General features: G+C 49.0%; 1 protein-coding gene across 1 annotated transcript in view; it reads left to right on the top strand.

The window, feature by feature from the left end:
• Positions 1-18,338, top strand: part of LOC119464999 (chymotrypsinogen B) — a 75,725-nt gene that overhangs the window by 15,034 nt on the left and 42,353 nt on the right. The window contains exon 4 of the mRNA XM_049656336.1: positions 16,178-16,277. Coding sequence (XP_049512293.1) covers positions 16,178-16,277 — 100 coding nt within the window. The remainder of the gene's footprint in view (positions 1-16,177; positions 16,278-18,338) is intronic.

Below are 18,338 nucleotides of genomic sequence, written 5' to 3'. Positions count from 1 at the left end.
GGCTACTGTCGTAGTCACGATGCTGCTGTATATGATGGTTGCTTCGCTTGATGACGATGTCGAAGACTTCCGTCTTGAACGCCGATGCTTAGCAGGTATAAAGGCATCCGAGTCGTCCGACCTGGCGTCAGATTCGGAATCGGCAGCTTCTGATTCCACTGAGGAGCTGAGGCGCTTCCTTGCGACGGGAGGTCTGTCCCTGCCGCTAGACGGGTCCACCACCATCTCCTCCATAGCAGGCTTCGCAGGGAGGGCCTCCCAGCAAAGCAGCAGTCTTGAAGGCCCGCACAAACAGCGCTGGGTGTTGCTGATGCACGATTAAACACAAAAAATAGAAAAAACTTCAGCAGCAAAAGCAAACACGTATACAGCGGCGCTCAAATTGCGCATTAGGGAATATTTAATCAGCAGTGAATTTTTTGTCATCACTAAATATTATGTTTTCATTTGGCCAACTCTTTAATTACTGCCCGGATAATATGTCAATTACTAAGTTGTGGAGTGCCTCAAATAACCTCGGATTCAAGCACTTCTTTCGAGCTCAAATTTGCCTGCATGGTTGGTCTTGCTGTGAAAAAAACAAAAGCCCGCGAAATACGAGAAAACCACGTCATGACCACGGCCGCTTGCGGGACTGCTATTGTGCTGCGCCCAGAAAGCGTGCAATCGGTGAACAAGCCCGGCTGCAGCACGGCTTTGCCTGCGGCGAAGTGAAAGGGCGTTACGCCGGTTGTAGGCGTCGGGGCCTCCGCCTCTCGTCACATAACGGCGCAAATGCCTGCCACTTTCATTTGCATTTATGCATATATCTTTAACTCAATTAAAAACTGCAGATAATTTCCACTGTGCTATCCTTGGTGTCATTGTTTGTAGGCTTCTTATGGTATGCTATATACATATGGTGACATGGAGCAGATGTAGAACACGGGCTTCTAATCTGAAGGCCGTAAGTTCGAATCCTCCTCCAGTCCACTACATTTTCAGGCATAGAGGGACGCCTAACACCGGCACAAATATATTCCAGTGAGCTAGTGGAGCTATACTAGTCCAGGTACAAACAAATTAGGAACGCCCACTAAGATTCAACAAAGGCACTCCCTCACCAGAACAGGAATTGGCCCCCCTGGTGCAGTATTTGGCCACTACCTCCCTCATGATTCTTGCAATTAACCCATGACCCTCAGTTCCCAGCGGCTGCGGAGCACCTGACCAAGGTGGAGGTCAGACCTGCGACGCGACAGAGGGTGCTAAGAATCTCTGGATCTGGACAGGCCGCCACTGGAATCTGAACCTGGCAACGTTCACCACGCGAACGCTCTCGAGTGAAGCTAGCTTCTCGAGTTGCTAGCGGGCAACATCGATTAATTCTACAGCATTAATGAGAGGGTAGCAGTCGTCGTAATCAAGCTGAATAGGAGGTATAGAATGAAGGTAGTACAAGCCTACGCTCCAACCTTCAGTCACGATGATGAAGAAATAGAACAGTTTTATGAAGATGTTGAATTAGCAATCAGAAAGGTGCAAACTCAGTATACTGAGTCTCATATGCGACTTCAGTAAAAAGAAAAAAAAAGGGAGGGGGGACCAGGCTGGTGAGCAAGCACTTGACCACTACGGCATCGATTCTAGGAACAGTAGAGGAGAGATGTTGGTAGACTCTGCGGAAAGTGATAGGCTCTGAATAATGATACCTTCTTCAGGAAGCGCCGCAACAGAAAGTGGACCTGGAAAAGCCGTAATGGACAAACAAGGAATGAAATAGATATCATACTCTCTGCAGATCCCAGTATAGCGCAGGATGTAGAAGTGTTAGGGTAAAGTGCAGTGATCATAGGTTAGTGAGGTCTAGGATTTCTCTCAACTTGAAGAGAAAGAGTAAAATTAGTGAAAAGGGAACAGGCCAACCTAGACGCAGTAAGGGTGAAAGCAGACCAATTCAGGCTGGTGCTCGCAAACAAATACGCTGCTTTAGAACAGTAAGATGAAGACAGCATAGAGGTAATGAATGAAACCGTAACTAGGCTGATCTCAAAAGCAGCAATTGATGTGGGAGATAAGACACCACGGCAACCAGTAGGTAAGCTCTCACAAGTAACAAAGGACCTAATAAAGAAACGACAAAGCATGAAAATGTCCAACTCAAGAGACCATAAAGAATTCGCTGAACTGTCAGAATTGATCAACAAGAAGAAAGTAATCGAAATTCGAAATTATAACGTGGGAAAGATTGAGGAAGCAGTAACATATGGATGCAGCATGAAATCAGCGAGAAGAAAGCTTGGCATAGTACAAGGCAAGATGTATGCACTGAAAGATAAGCAGCGCAATATCATCAGCAATTTCGATTATATACTAAAGGAGCGGAAGAATTTTACATTGACCTGTACAGTTCACAGAGCACCCACGCCCCTTCATTCGAAGTAGCTATGAACAGGATACAGAGCCTCCTTCTATAACTAGGGAGGAAGTTAGAAATACCTTCCAATGACATGGCCCGGGGAAAAGCGGCAGGGAAGATGTAATAATTGTTGATTTAATCAAGAATAGAGGAGACATCATGCTTGAAAAGCTTGTGGCCCTTTATACGCAATGCCTCACGACTTCAAGTGTACCAGAGAGCTGGAAGAAAGCCAACATTATACTAATTAGAAGAAAGACGAAGCACGTAACTGACACACTAATACAACGCGCAAGACAAAGCACGTAACTGAATCGTGACCGAGTCAAATCAGCGCGTACAGCGCGTCGTAATTGCAGCCTCCGCGATCAACTTCAGAAACATTTTCAGAGCTAATTGCGGAGGCCACGCTCCGCTGTGCTGAGTACGGTGAACGCCACCTAGGTGGCGTTGGTAGTGCTTCTTGATGCCAGCGTCCCTTCGAATGCTGGCATCGAGGCGTCGTAGTGCTGAGACCACCGAAGCGTTCACTGTCGGTGCGCGTTAAGGCCCGACCACATTCGGCGTTTTCCCGGCGTTTCCTGGCGTTTCGTGACCCGGCGCCGCTCAGCGTCGACGCTGAGGGAGGCGCCAAGCCGAAACGTCGTACTCAAGGCACACCAGAAATCTCGGCGCCGGCGCCGCCGCCGGAAGCGGATCGATGAGCGCCGACTTGGCGCCGACCAATCAGCGCATGGCTGCGGCCGCGCTGCTGGCAACTTTTGCAAGCGACTTCCGCAGCAACCATTTCGCGTGCGTGCCACCATGTGGCGCCAGTGTCTCGTCGGCGAGGCGGCGCCGTCTGAGAAAGCAGCCGCTCGTACCTTCGAGCGCGCTGCCGTGAATGTGTGTGCGTGTGTGTGTGTGTGTGTGTGTGTGTGTGTGCCGCAGAACTATAAACAGGGCTTAAAAACCTTAATCGGGAACATTACTCATAGTTCACTTGAATGACATTGCACACTGCTTCTGGTTAAATCTGTCTGGTCACATTGTGCGACGCTGGACTGGCGCTGTTTGCGTGCGTCTCATGTGGCTGGGTGACCTCTCCGGCGCCGTTGATGCAACGACGCCGAGAGACGCAACGGCAGGAAACGCCGGTGAAAACGCTGAATGTGGGCCGGGCTTTAGTGTCATAATGCAGTACTTCTCTTTTCTGCTCGTAGGCGGCGGCACCGCCCCGAGCAAGAGCGCGGGTACACGGAGGAGTGTTAGATATATAAGGCGCGTCTGTGTAGCTAAAAACAGTGAAACTGACTCCAGAGACTTGTAAACTATGCGGAGACAAAGGTCACTCGGTGGATGTCTGCCCAAAGGAACTAGCAGTAGACGAGAAAAATAGAAACTACGCAAATTAGGATGCTGCTTCCACTGCGCAGGACAATTTCGGCGTATCGGCAGAATAACTGTTTCCAGCTCGTCAGCAGACTCGCTAAAGTACACAGTTATTCTGCAGACCGCTCAAGTTTGGGCTCTGGGCACTGGAAGCAAACGCCTTGTAAGAATGTTATGGATGGTGGCAGTCAACAGAGCTTCATCGCGGAAGAATTGTCTAGGAAGCTGAAAGCCACCGTGTTAGCGAAGAGCAGCTCACCATCTCCAGATTTGGAAACATTTCGCACCTCGGAAATATTATCGGAGAGTACGAGTCACGCTGCATGGTCAGTGCGACTCAAACTAACTTGAAATAGAGGCTATAAAAGTGCCATAAATATGCAACGACTTGTCAGCAGTGACAGAGACGAACGTACTTGAAAAGGTGGAAAGCAAGAACTTACGTTTGGCTGCCGTCACCGCAGTTCAGGTCTCACCTGTGCTTGGAATAAGCGTGCTTATAGGTGCAGACTATTACTGGCTGCTGGTCAGGGGAAACATTCATCGACTGGATGACTCCTTGACCACCATTGAAACTATCATAGGATGGACACTTCATGGACATACCAGAAGTTTACCTAAGTTATACAAGCCGGAAACCGTAAGAAACTTTAACATATGCCTAACGGAAGCCAACGTTTCCTAGCAGTTAAGGTCTTTGTGTGAAGTAGAACATCTGGGACTGGCTAACGAAGAGAGACTGTCGAAAGATGACGAATGCGTCCTGAATAATTTCGTGCAATCAACTATTAGAAACAATGGTCGCTATCAAGTTGAACTGCCGTGGCGCAGCAATTGTTCCGAGCCTTAAGACAACGGGGATTTCGCGCTAAAAAGGCTCTGCAGAGAAGAAGGCCAGTGATTCAGAAGGAATATGACACTTCCATTAGGAGCTACTATAACAACGACTTCGCTCAGGTCACAACGGACAGTACGGGTGAACATATCACGTAATATATGCCACACCGAGCAGTAGTGAGACGCGACAGAACTACGACGAAAGTACGGGTGGTATTTGACGCCTCTTCCCGTGCTTCAGACTCACCTTCACTCAACGACCTCTCGTGGACAGGGCCGAATTCGAACCCCAACATCCTCGACTTACTGCTGAAGTTTCCCAGCTTCAAGTTAAGAATTTCCGCCGACATCGAAAAAGCCTTTCTTCGAGTGTCGCTGGCCGAACACGACCGCAACGCGTTTCGTTACTTCTGGTTTGAAGAATAGTCTTCCAATATTCGAGAACTGCGCATGACAAGGGTCCCTTTCAGTGCCTGCAGCAGTTCCTTTCTCCTTGCTGCAACTCTGCGACACCACTTCCAACTGGTAGAAGACAAATACCGTTCTACCGCCAAACTATTGAACGACCATTTCTACGTTCATGACTTGGTCATCGGAGCACAGAAGAAAGAAGCAAGTCGTTAGAGATTGCGTCAGTATCTTGAAAGAGGCAAGGATGCACATAACATAGTGGACGAGAAATGATGGACTCTTACGAAACCTTTAGAATAGTAAAGGCTTAAAGGCGTAAAGGTACAGTTGGATGTAGAAAACGAAAAGAAGTTTCGTGGTCTTGTTTGGGATACTGACAAAGGCATGTTAAAGCCATCACTAACGAAGATGGTTGAGCCATTGAGCGAACAAAAGATTACGAAGAGACAGATCTTAAGCTTTGCCTCACTCATGCATGATCCTTTTAGATTCTTAGCGCCGTTCGTTCTGGTAGTCAAGTTATTTATGCAAAGGCTGTGGTTACAGAAATACGTCTGGGACGCGCCACTTCCTGAGTACCTTCTTCTAAAGTGGACAGCATGGACTGAAGGCCTTACAACGTTAATCAGGTGGAAGAGAAGAGACATTTTGGTCAATCCCTTCTGGACAAGAATGTGCGGGTTACCATCCACGCTTTTGGTGACGCTAGCCCAGTCGCGTACGGCGCCGTGCTCAACCTTCACATACGAGATTTGAAGAGAGCCACAGCAGTTCGGCTACTGCTAGTCAAGTCGAGAGTCGCACCTCTACAAAAATTAACTGTGCCACGATTAGAACTGATGGGAGCCGTCGTTGCAGCTCGACGGATTCTATGATCATGATTCATTGGCTATGCTGCTCAACGAAACGCTGGAAACAGTTTATAGCAAACCTAGTTGCAGAGATACTCTCCCTAACTGATTTGAACATCTGTAGACATTGTCCGGGTGATCAAAATCTAGTGGATTTACTGCCTAGAGGATCCACTGCGGAGCAACTCTTACGAAGTTCGATTTGGTGGAAAGGACCAAACTTTCTATACACTGAGACGACTTTCGACGAGCCCTGCTACACCGAGGATACAGTCGACATAGAAGAAACTACCTGTTCAGCAGCAGCAATTCGGGATATAGTCGGCCTAGAAGAAGAACCTACGTGTTTGAAAGCAGCTGCTCGACCTGTGCCTCAGTATGGGCATGGGGGTCATACCCGCGCCGATCATCGACGGTGGCTGCCCTCCACACCGCCACTCTAGTTTCCTCACAGCCCCAATAAAGCTTGTTTCAAGGACCCTGGGCTGCTGTCACTGTGCAAGCACCGTCACGTTACTGTATTGACGCTCCTGAGAGGCTGGACATCAAAGCGGGTCCAGTGCAGAGGAAATGTTCGAAAGAATGTCACCTGAAAGGAGGAGGAAACAACTTTCATTCATTTTTTTTTTCATTATTTCAATATATAGATAAATCACAAGAGATCGTTACAAACTATCTGTACCGATAGTCTACATTGGCTAGTGGTCGGTCCAGTGAAGAATACGTTGAAAAGGTTAACAGTGCAAATATATATGGATAGAAATAATAACATCTCATGAAAAAAAATATAGCAAGGCATGTCAATAATCACATCATTACAACATATAGCACGTAAATAACTAAAATACACTGACGACAGCAAATGAAAAGGACTGTTTACAAATCTTTATATTGCAAATAAAATATTTTTTGCGCTGTATTTAAAGTTTTGTGCTACTTTAAATTATAGGAGTAGTTGATTCCAAATTTTTGTCCCGTGAAATTCAATCAATCGTTCTCCATATAAATTACAGCATGTAGGCAAATTAAAATTGCCGTTGGCTGCGTGTATATAGTGTTATGCGATGGTCGGGGGAAAAGAGCGGAGGAGAGGGGAAAGCTGGCGCCTATTATTTTGTTGGCAAACAGGGCAACCTTATAATTACGAAGGGAACAAAATTCAATAAAGAGAAATTTCAGGGCTTTGTAGATGGCCGCTTGTCTGCGGCGCCCTCTTTCGCCCAGGCACTGATTGCTTTTTGTAGTTTTTCTTCAGGGGACCGTATTAGCTAGGGTCTCCCATGTCGTTTCTGAGGTGGCTAGCAGAAGCTCTCTGGGTCGTGGACTGTATGCAGCGCCACCTGAAAGGGATTGTCTATGGAGCGCCACACACTCCCTCCAGCAAGGAGTATTTCATCGTGTTACGAGCGAAGTTACTTGTATAAAATTAATTGGTCCAGCATGGTGCTCTAACGCTGAGACAGCGCTAAAATGTCACTGGCTGACGTTACACATGCAGGGAAGCGATCGTAATAGAGCATAATATTGCTTTTTCGAGATGCCGTTTCTCACAGCTGATCGAGGCGCAAACGTGTCTCCTGCTTCAGCTTAAGCGATAACAGCGCGTTTTTAAAAGGACACTAAAAGAAAGACTGAATCAGCTTGTACAAATAAAGTATCCTTTTAAAGCTCTACTTTCGATGTTTTCCCGGTATTATGTTGATTATTAGTAGATACAATAAATTAAATTTCGGGATCTTACGTTATTACGGGGTCTTACGTGCCTATCTGATTATGAGGCACGCAGTGATGGGGGGACTGGAATAACTTTGTCCACCTGGAGTGCACCTAAATCTAAGGACACGTGCGTTCTTGCACTTCGACCCCATCACAATGCGGCCTGGATCGAACCCGAGACCTCGTGCTTAGCAGCTCAACGTCACAGCCGCTAAGCTATGCCCCGCGGCAGGTAGTAGAGAAAATAAAGGTGAAATTTCAATTTATTATTTAAAGTTCGCGCCGAAACCCCAGCACCGATACTTCAGTGTGACGTCACGGATTTGGGACACAACCTACTGTTTTGTTTTCAAGCATGGGCCCATACCGAGACCCCCCAGCCTTTCAGTCTCTTATAGTAGCAACAAATCTCGAAGGGGCTCTGCAAAATAGTATTGTCGATTGTAGTTTTCGTCTCCTTTGTGCGACAGCTTTTCCTAGACGGTATTGAAATGCTAAACAAGAATGGACGAGAAGAAAGGGAACCGAGTGGCCAGATTTTTATTAATCATATCATAAGAAGCCAACAAAAATTGACACCAAGGACAACATAGGCGAAATTACTTGTACTTACTAATTGAAGTAAAGAAATGATAAATTCATGGAAATGAAAATGAATGAAAAAACAACTGTCCGCAGGTGGGGAACGAACCCACGTCTTCGCATTACGCGTGCGATGCTCTCACCATTGAGCTACCGCGGAACCGTTTTCCCATCCACTTTCTGGGGTATTTATGTTTTACAACTAGAACTAACCCTTGGAGTGTTAGCCAGCGCCACCACTCACAAGCCTTGGGGCGGATGTGGAACATCCTTTCTGCCGCAGGCGTCACGAGCACGTGATTTTTTTTTCGGGGGGGGGGGGGGGGGGGGGGGGGGGGGGGTGTTGGCAACTGGTCGGAGGTGTTGCAAGAGGTGTTGGCAAGAGGTCGGATGGTGAGAGCATCGCACGCGTAAAGCCCGAACCTCATGGAGCGAACTTCCCCGACGATGTTCGCGCGTCAAAAAGTGTAGCGAGACGCGCCGCCGTGTTTTCGCCTCACCGCCCCTCATGCGACGATCCAGCGGCGAACGCCGCCGAGCCGCTATCAGTGTGGCCAGCCGTGAAGCAGGATATTACTGCTTTTTAAATGTAACCCACAGTAAGATTTAGCATGTTGCGACACTTAATAACGTCATAACTTAGTGTTTTATAATTTTTCTTGAGTTATTTCTTCTACAACATACGCGGTTCCATTACGCTTTGAATTTCGCATACATAGGGCAACCAAGTAATTCTATGTGTGTGTGCGTCAGGAAAGTGCCAGAGGCAGCGCAATGGAAGCTAGGAGCGCGTTGTATTTTTACTTCCCATGCCCGCCGATCTGCAGCGAAACAGACAAGCAGTACAAGCTATCTACCATAGCCCCCGAAAGCTTCCCATCTCAGAGGCCATATGCCGTCGTCGCGCCTATCTCCCAACTTTAGCGACAGGTGGCGCTCGCATCTCAATGAAAATTTCTCTCGCTAGGCTTAGGCGCGTTCGAAAGGAGAAGCGATCTCGAAAATTCCTCAAGATTAGCCATAACACTCTCTCGTCCAAGCGGCATGACACTAAGCAAAAGCCGTTTGCGCAGTCAGTTGCTACGAACGAAGTGAATTATACAAAAACAACGCCAAATTCAGTTCGAAGTGGGCGACCGGGACCGCCGCCATGTTTTACATAACCTCAATCCCATGATGCAACGGCCGGAAGTGCAGCCTCCTGATTGGATCGGGCTTGTCGCCGCGCGCTGGACGCTTCCGGCGGCGGGCGAAAATATCTATCCCCTCCAAATCGGTGGCGCGCGTGGCGATTTTTGACGCCGACCGAAGAGCGGCCGCCGTCGGACGAAGTTCGCCGCTTGGACGCCGGAAATTCGTTCTATGAGGGTCGGGATTAATGCGAAGACGTGGGTTCGTTCCCCACCTGCGGACAGTTGTTTTTTCATCCATTTTCATTTCCATTAATTTATAATTTCTTTAATTCAATTAGTAAGTACAAGTAATTTCCCTTATGTTGTCCTTGGTGTCAATGTTTGTTGGCTTCTTATTATAAACAAGAATGGAGTACCACTGGCCGTGTAGGAACACACCCATAATTAACAGCGCACAAAGACGAAGACGATGTTCAGATACAACGCACATGTTGAAATACGCGAAGCGAGGCTTTATTGAAACGGTGATTTGAAGGCTGTACAACAAACGGTGATGCGTACGAATTCGTTTACTTTCAGCCTGTGCGACGTGTAATGTTGTTTGTCCACCACAAAAGTCACAACTGTATTCTCATGCAATTTTAAATGTTTATGCACTACACCACACACAAGCTATGCAGAAATGCAAACTCCAAATGTGTGAGACGTCGGTGCAGCGATGTCACGATGACGAAGGTGATCTGTGATGCTTGTCGAAGGAAGATCGCTTTTCTGTGCTTACACCTGTAATACAGGTGTAGGCACAGAAAAGTATGACGCGTATCAAGCAACATTTAAGGATTTTGTATCTCTTGGTTCATACCCCTTCTAGAGGATTGGCCAAGAACGGACACATGTACACCCTGTGGCATATAGCGAATGGGTAAATCAAAGAAACTAAACTAAATCAAATAATCCGTGGAGTGTAATCTACAATTCCATTAGCAGGTCGCTGTGCTTTGGAGATACTTGTGGGCCGACATTATTTGGTCAAGTTTTATATATCGGAACTTTTTTTATGTGGAACAGAAGTTCGCTTACATGCACTACATTGTGGGTCAGCGCATACATGTGTTATATGACCCCATTCGCTGGTACTTTCATTCGGCGCCCACGTAACTTCCTTCGTATCTACAGAAAATGGGGGCAACTTCACGCTAGTGTGGCGAAGTCTGAGCAAACAGCGAAGCTGGGGGCTTTTAATTAGCTTTAACTTGGCTTTCTCGTAGGTTTAACTTCGTTCTCTGTTAGCTTTAACTTGGCCTTTCTATTAGCTTGACTTTTCGAGGCTTTAGGTGGCGGTGCTGCGGAACTCTGGATCGGTGCGAAGTCTCCGGAGTCGCACTCGAGTGGCAGCGCGGCGCTTTTCGCTCCACGCCTCCTCTTCTCCGGGTGTGACGATCTTCTTCGGACGACCCATGTGCTCGGCGCAAACTCACAAACTGGGTTTCGAGTGTCCGACCCAGTGTCCGCGCCTCGGCGACGCGGAGATATATAATCTAGAGTGATGTCACTGCCTAGCTTCGCCCCCGCGCGGCTGTGGTGAGAAGCTAGGCAGAGCTACTGCGGAGGAGCGAGCAGCGCTGCTGCGGAGGTTAGGCTAAAGTCCCTATATAAGAAAAGTACCGCCATCTACTCTTTCCTCCGCCGTCTCCTCTCTTAAAGCGCTTGTTTTTTTTTTTTTCTTTACTTTTTGCTTGCGAAAGCAAGTCGACGGTGGCGCACCTAGAAAGTCCAGGTTGAAGCTTTGGGGCCGGGCGCGCGCCGCCGCCGCCGCCGGCGACTCCGGCTGCGCAGAGGACTTTCCACATGGCTCTGAGGAGGGAAAATATATATTGTCACCAACGTGGTACTACGACATGGTGTCCTTGCAGTTATTATCACGGACCGAGGAACTGCATTCACAGCGGATTTGACGCAGTCCATCATGCAACTAACTCATACCAGCCACAGGAAAACAACTGCCTATCACCCTCAAACAAATGGGTTGACCGAGCGACTGAACAGGACGCTGACCGATATGTTGTCAATTTACGTAGACTTAGAGCACCGTACATGGGACAAGATACTACCATATGCAACATTCGCTTACAATACCGCATTGCAAGAGACCACTCAAGTGACGCCATTTCAGCTTGTTTTTGGCCGAATAGTTACCACACCCTTAGATGCAATGCTGCCGGTAAACAACAGTGTAGAACAAAACCCTGAAATCGGCGAATTTACAAAGAGGGCCGAAGAAGCACGTCAGCTGGCGCGACACCGCATTCAACAAAGACAACGCATTGACGCCGACCGGTACAATTTGCGGCGAAGAGAAGTCGAGTATGCACCAGGTGACAGAGTCTGGGTGTGGACTCCTGTACGGACGCGCGGCCTGTCCGAAAAGCTTCTGCGCCGTTATTTCGGCCCTTACCGAGTACTTCGCCGCATTAGTCCCTTAAACTACGAAGTTACACCGGAAGGACAAGTGACCTCATCACGATGCTGACGTCGCGCAGAAATTGTGCATGTGGTCAGAATGAAGCCATATTATGACAGGCAGTGAATGTTCTACCAAACACCTATACTCAGTGCCATATACCACTTTAGTATGGGCAACAGCTTGTCAACAGTTTCGCCACTTTACGCATCGGGACGATGCGTTCTTGGAGGGGGAATAATGACGCAAGACAAAACCGTCTTTAAATAACGCGCGTAGGTTCGTGCGCCCTCCAAGAAGACAACGGCGTATTAGTGAAAACAACAAAGACGAAGACGTAATGGCACGTGCATTCGCCGCACGCACGGGGATATATGTGACCGTTGTCAAAAAAGAAGAGGACGTGGAGCGCCGCTCGAGGAAAAGAAGGCTTCTTGATCTCCTGCTTGGAACGCTGCAGTTATTCAATTTTATTTACTTGCTGGGCAGAAGTTAGCCCCAATAAATAGTTACCTTAGAAGTCCTTGAGTCATTCGTTACAATATATATATATATATATATATATATATATATATATATATATATAAAGAAGTGAAAGCGCGCGCTATCATCGTCCAATCGGATATGCAGGAGAGAGAGGAGCGGCGTAGATCAAAGGATGGCAGTACTTTTCTTATATAGGGACTTTAGGTTAGGCAAGACGCTTGGTTTCAGCTTCCCCAGCTCTCGCTTCAATCTTTCGGAAGCGACGAGTGTCCAGTTCTCTGGTCGAAATCCGCCCAGCCACCGTTAGAGGCATTGGCTGCAGTCACGGACACCAGGCGCATTCGGCGCGAACGCGGGGAAACACAGTCGGCGTCGGCAGCAGTTCTACGCGTCCCACTACCAACTGCCTCGCTCCCCCTCTCCCCCGCGCACCCGCTATACTGCGCGATGTTACTTTTATACTCTGCTTTCATTGATGAGGCAGCCTGGGCCTCCCCTCTGGCAAGGAGGAAGATCTCCTCTTCCCCGGCCGACACCACCTTTCTGCACTTCGAGGCGTCGTGGAGTTCCTTGACTCGTCAGGGCTCTCCGCACGCCTCTAAGGACATTTCTACAAGCGGGAAGGCCTCACGGCCTCCCACCCCACCCCGGGCCTGACCGGCCTGGCACAACACCCCTGCACACTCTGCAGCACACCAAGGCCTTCCATCTCGGCCTGATACGTGCCGCCTATGCCTGCCGGTTTTGCTTCGCCCAGCCATGGCGACTCCACTCTATCCCTTCTTTCGCTCCCACTTACCCCTCCCCGTTGGCGCTGAGCCGTGCTCCCTCAAGGGCTGCAGAAGATAGCGCCAACCTTTCCCTTTCCCTCAAGAACCACTTATCATCAGTAGATGTCGGCCGTCCGCTGATGGCCCGGCAAAGGCCTGCTCGTGTTGCAACCGCACTGCCTCAGCGCTGGCGATGAGCTGCCACAGAGATCGTGGGCAGGCGACGCTCACCGCGCGTTTGCGCGACGAGCCGCGTACGAGGGAACGCCGCGGGTGGTCGGTCGGCTGCGCCGGTGAAGCTGGGGGCGCCCCTGCCATCCCAGTCGCGAAAACGGCTGTGCCAGACAAGCGCACAAATGGCAAGAACCAAGTCCAGCTCGTGGATAGCAAAAGGCGAAGACGACGGAGACGACGTCGGAGACACGTCGTCTCCGACGTCGTTGACCGGGCGAGCAGGCAGCGAGGACGACGGTCAGGCGAACGGGCTCGGCGAAGTCCACTCACAGTTGCAAGAACGCACCAGTACGTAGTAGAAAGAGGGGAGCGTTGCATGAGACGCCACAGCGTCTCCCGCAGACGCGAAAGCTCCGAAAGACACATCCGATCTCCTCGAACACTCGAGCGAAACTCCTAATGGCAACGGTCCCAGGCCACATCCAGAGTGTGGCCTTACCAGGAGGGAACGCGCAACGTTGCTTCGACTGCACACGGGCTGTGTCTGGACGGCGGCGCGGCTGCACGCCAAGGGACGCTCCACATCACCGGCCTGCGAACGTTGTGGCTAAAGCCCCTCAATCTTCATTGAGGGGCTTTAGTTGTGGCGACCCCGAGACCCTCGAGCACCTTCTCTGTGCTTGCCCAGCGCTGGCACAGGACCGCTCAAGGGTCATCACTGCCTACAGGCCACAGTGTCTACCTGCTGCGACAACCAGCGACCTCCTGTTCCCGTCGACTCCCCACCTCCGAGATATCCATAGCCTTTTGGAGTTTTTGGAACAGAACGGAATCTCCGCCCATCGCTAAGCGCTCGGCCATAGCTGGCCACCGCCTTCATCACCAGCCTCCGCCATGATCGGATAAGACTCTTGTTGCTTCTCCTTCTCTTCCCTTCCTTTCAACATCTTTATCTCCTTTTTCCCCTTCCCTGACGCTGCGCCGTGCTCCCTATTGGGCAGCAGAAATAAACGTCATTTTCTTCTTGAATAAAATCACTACTACTACTCGGCTTTCACATTTTCTAAGCTCTCTCTCTCTCTCTCTCCCAGCTCGGCGAAGTAGTAGTATGTGAGGAGGTGGCGCTCCGTTACTAGGCGACGCCCGTGACGTCATCGCCAGGCGGAGTTTTCTGCGTACACCGCCGCACTACCTCCAGCTTAAACAGCTTCGCTGTTAACATATCCACCAATATACTGACAGACCCAGCAGACAGCAGTCACGCTAAACCCGGGAGCGTATGCAAAGAAAGATTCGCTTTGAAAGTAGGAGCGACGCGAGTGCTGTCTTTCACAAGTCGTTCAGCTGAAGGTTTGCCGAGAACATGTGCCGATTAAATCAGCAAGGTGAAAAAGAAGCGAGATAGGTCATGGGTGTTGAAAGCCGTCAACTTTATTTGGTAGTAGCTTCGCTTTTGCACGGCCGCAGGAGGTGACCGATCCACACGCAGCTGTGTAAACAAGCATCCTGGTTTCGTTCTACATCGCGTGGTCTCCGCCTGTGCCTTCCTTAGTTGGTGTTTATTCCAGTCCACTGCGGCCACACAACCGCTTAGCGGGAACGCTATTGCGCTTGCGCACAGCGCTCATACCGGCAGCGGAACAAAGACCGCATCCTTCGCTCCGCTACAAAGCCGACTGAGCGGAGCGTCACAGCGTGTCTACTTGGGGACTCTTCTTCGTTTTGCAGCCGAGTTGATAACGCGTCGCTCGCGTCTCGGCAAGACGCGCTTATCAAATGCAAAATCTACACAGTTTCCTGCAGCATCTCAGAGCGTGAAATCTAAGCGGAGCGGAGCGTAAGCGGCGCTCTGCTAAAACTGTCTACTGCAGGAAACTGCGTAGATTTCGCATTTGATAAGCGCGTCTTGCCGAGACGCGAGCGACACGCAATCAATTCGGCTGCAAAACGAAGAAGAGTCCCCAAGTAGACACGCTGTGACGCTCCGCTCAGTCGGCTTTATAGCGGAGCGAAGGATGCGGTCTTCGTTCCGCTGCCGCTATGAGCGCTGTGCGCGAGCGCAGCGGTTGTGTGGCATTTGCTGCCGGTCTGAGCGGGGCGGGCAGCAAGCGCTCAGCTAAAGCACTCTAATATCATTCTATGCCCACTTCTCCATCTTTCTGTCATTCTGCACTTAGTTGCTCTAATGTAAGAATGCTTAATTCGCTAGTTTATTAAAAGAAATCGACTTCGATTCTGCTAGTAAAACGTCACGTCATGTATACTGCCATTCAAACGAACATGTTCTCTATAAAAGAAAATATACTTTCACGCGATGATCAACAACACGTGTACCCGTTTCCGCGGCTAGAGTGATTTGCGAGGACGGGCGCGTGCAGCTAGCAGTGGTTCTTCTGCAAAAAAAGCTCCAGAGGGCCCGGGCCGTCGCCGAAGGACTATGTCTACCGGCCCCGACCAGGGTGGAGCCACCGGATAGATTGGTGGGGCCTCCGGCCTCGCTTTCATTCTTTCTCCTCAGGACCTAAATAAAGTTCGTACTCACTCACTCTGCAAAAAAAAGCTGTGTCGATCCTAGCACCGAGGACTGCAGAACCATCCGCATGCCAATTGTTACAGAGAAGCTGTTATAGGCTAGGTTCCAGGAGATTGCGTCTGTAGAAAACCGGAAGTGCAGTGTACAACAATTTCAGACATGTAGCGCCACGTCGTGGAGTTGTATGAAAACACCGGGTTGGCAGCGTTTTGCATTGTAGCTGTTGTTGGCGAGGTTCTAGGAGATGTTACGTTCCCCCTGCAACGCCTACGAAAGAGATCGAAACGTTCATGATAGACATGTTCGATTGGGTGATGCCCAACGACGATACGCTCATTCTCATCGTGGGGCAATATTCACTGCAGCAGACCCGCTATAGTCACAGCTTCGCTGGCTTCCGTCTTCACAGTAGTGGAGGGGCTCTGAATTTTTTTCTCAACAATTTGTCTTGCAGGCGCACCGCGAGTGACATCATCGCCATTCTTGGCGCGCACAGCCTTCTAGACATCGGTGACGTCATTACACGCAAAGCTGACACGCTTCTAGCGCACTCTGTAAGTACGACGCCCATGTCTTCTTTTATTTATGCTATAGCATTACAGGCAAATTTAACCCATTTTGGAAGTCATCATCATCATCATCACCAGCCTATATTTATGTCCACTGCAGGACGAAGGCCTCTCCCTGCGATCTCCAATTACCCTGTCTTGCGCTGGCGTATTCCAACTTGCGCCAGCGAATTTCCTAACTTCATCCTCCCACCTGGTTTTCTGCCGCCCTCGACCGCGCTTCCCTTCTCTTGGTATCCATTCTGTAACCCTAATGGTCCACCGGTTATCCATCCTACGCATTACATGACCTGCCCAGCTCCATTTCTACCGCTTAATGTCAACTAGAATATCGTGTATCCCCGTTTGTTCTCTGATCCACACCGCTCTCTTCCTGTCTCTTAATGTTACTCCTAAGATTTTTCGTTCCATCGCTGTTTGTGCGGTCCTTAACTTGTTCTCGAGCTTCTTTGTTAACCTCCAAGTTTCTGCCCCATATGTTAGCACCGGTAGAATGCAATGATTGTACACTTTTCTTTTCAACGACAGTGGTAAGCTACCATTCAGGATTTGGCAATGCCTGCCGTATGCACTCCAACCCAATTTTATTCTTCTGTGAATTTCTTTCTCATGATCAGGGTCCCCTGTGAGTAATTGACCTAGATAAGCGTACTCCTTTACAGACTCAAGAGGCTGACTGGCGATCCTGAATTCTTGTTCCCTTGCCAGGCTATTGAACATTATCTTTGTCTTCTGCATATTCATCTTTAACCCAATTCTTACACTTTCTCGATTAAGGTCCTCAATCATTTGTTGTAATTTGTCCCCATTGTTGCTGAATAGGACAACGTCATCTGCAAACCGAAGGTTGCTGAGATATTCGCCGTCGATCCTCACTCCTAAGCCTTCCCAGCCTAAGAGCTTGAATACTTCTTCTAAGCATGCAGTGAATAGCATTGGAGTGATAGTGTCTCCTTGCCTGACCCCTTTCTTGATAGGTAACTTTCTACTTTTCTTGTGGAGAACCAAGCTAGCTGTATAATCCTTGTAGATATTTGCTAAGATACTCACGTATGCCTCCTGTACTCTTTGATTACGCAATGCCTCTATGACTGCTGGTATCTCTACTGAATCAAATGCCTTTTCATAATCCATGAAAGCCATATAGAGAGATTGATTGTTCTCCGCAGATTTCTCGATTACCTGATTTATGACATGGATATGATCCATCGTAGAATATCCCTTCCTGAAGCCAGCCTGTTCTCTTGGCTGGCTGAAGTCTCTAACTGGAAGTATCTAACAGAAAATATGGGCAGACCCCAGCCGAAGGCAGTGCACGCAGCGCACGTCTCAAAGCACTAGCTGCCACGAGAGAAGAATGTGAGAAAAACTGGCACGTGGCACATGCGCCAGAGGCTTCAAAGAGCGACTATGGAACGAGAGAAGCATGACATGCGATCATGGTCACAGCACAGGGCTGCTATGCTGGTAGACAGAGGTTCGATCCCACCATCGGTTACGCATTTCTCGACAGCACTATATAGGCGGACTCTGGAGGTATCTAACAGAAAAACTCGATATGTGTTGAGCGTACGCGATTGCATGACCATGTGCACGAAATTACAGGTTTATCAAAAATACTAGGCATAAAAACGTCGCTTTCATAAGGGAGGGTTTGCAAGGTCGCCCGTGGCGCACGGGCGCGAAGCTGTCACGACGTCACAGTCATCACATTCTAAGTATGATATTGTTACGTGTAACTGATGCCCAAGGCTATTTACACTTTATTTACAGGGAAGATAACGGAGGCCAAAATGGCGACGCTTGCTTGCTTGCTTGATCCTCATCCGTGGCGCTTACCCACTACGGGGGATTGGCCAAGAAGCTGGCGGTTAAAGGTTAAAGTGAAGGGAGAGACGGAAAAAAAAAACTAGACGAAAAAGTAAATCAGGGTGAAGTATGGCGTTTATGATAATTTGGAAAGAGATTTACAGGGCAGAGACAGAAGTAAAATCATTGTAATTGTATATAAACAGCAAAAACTTTTTGGTGGTATTAGAATAATTT

Source organism: Dermacentor silvarum, chromosome 9, assembly GCF_013339745.2.
Source record: "Dermacentor silvarum isolate Dsil-2018 chromosome 9, BIME_Dsil_1.4, whole genome shotgun sequence".
Classification (NCBI taxonomy): domain Eukaryota; kingdom Metazoa; phylum Arthropoda; class Arachnida; order Ixodida; family Ixodidae; genus Dermacentor; species Dermacentor silvarum.
The sequence above is the reverse complement of the archived record's forward strand: the minus strand, read 5'-3'. Positions and strand labels throughout refer to the sequence as shown.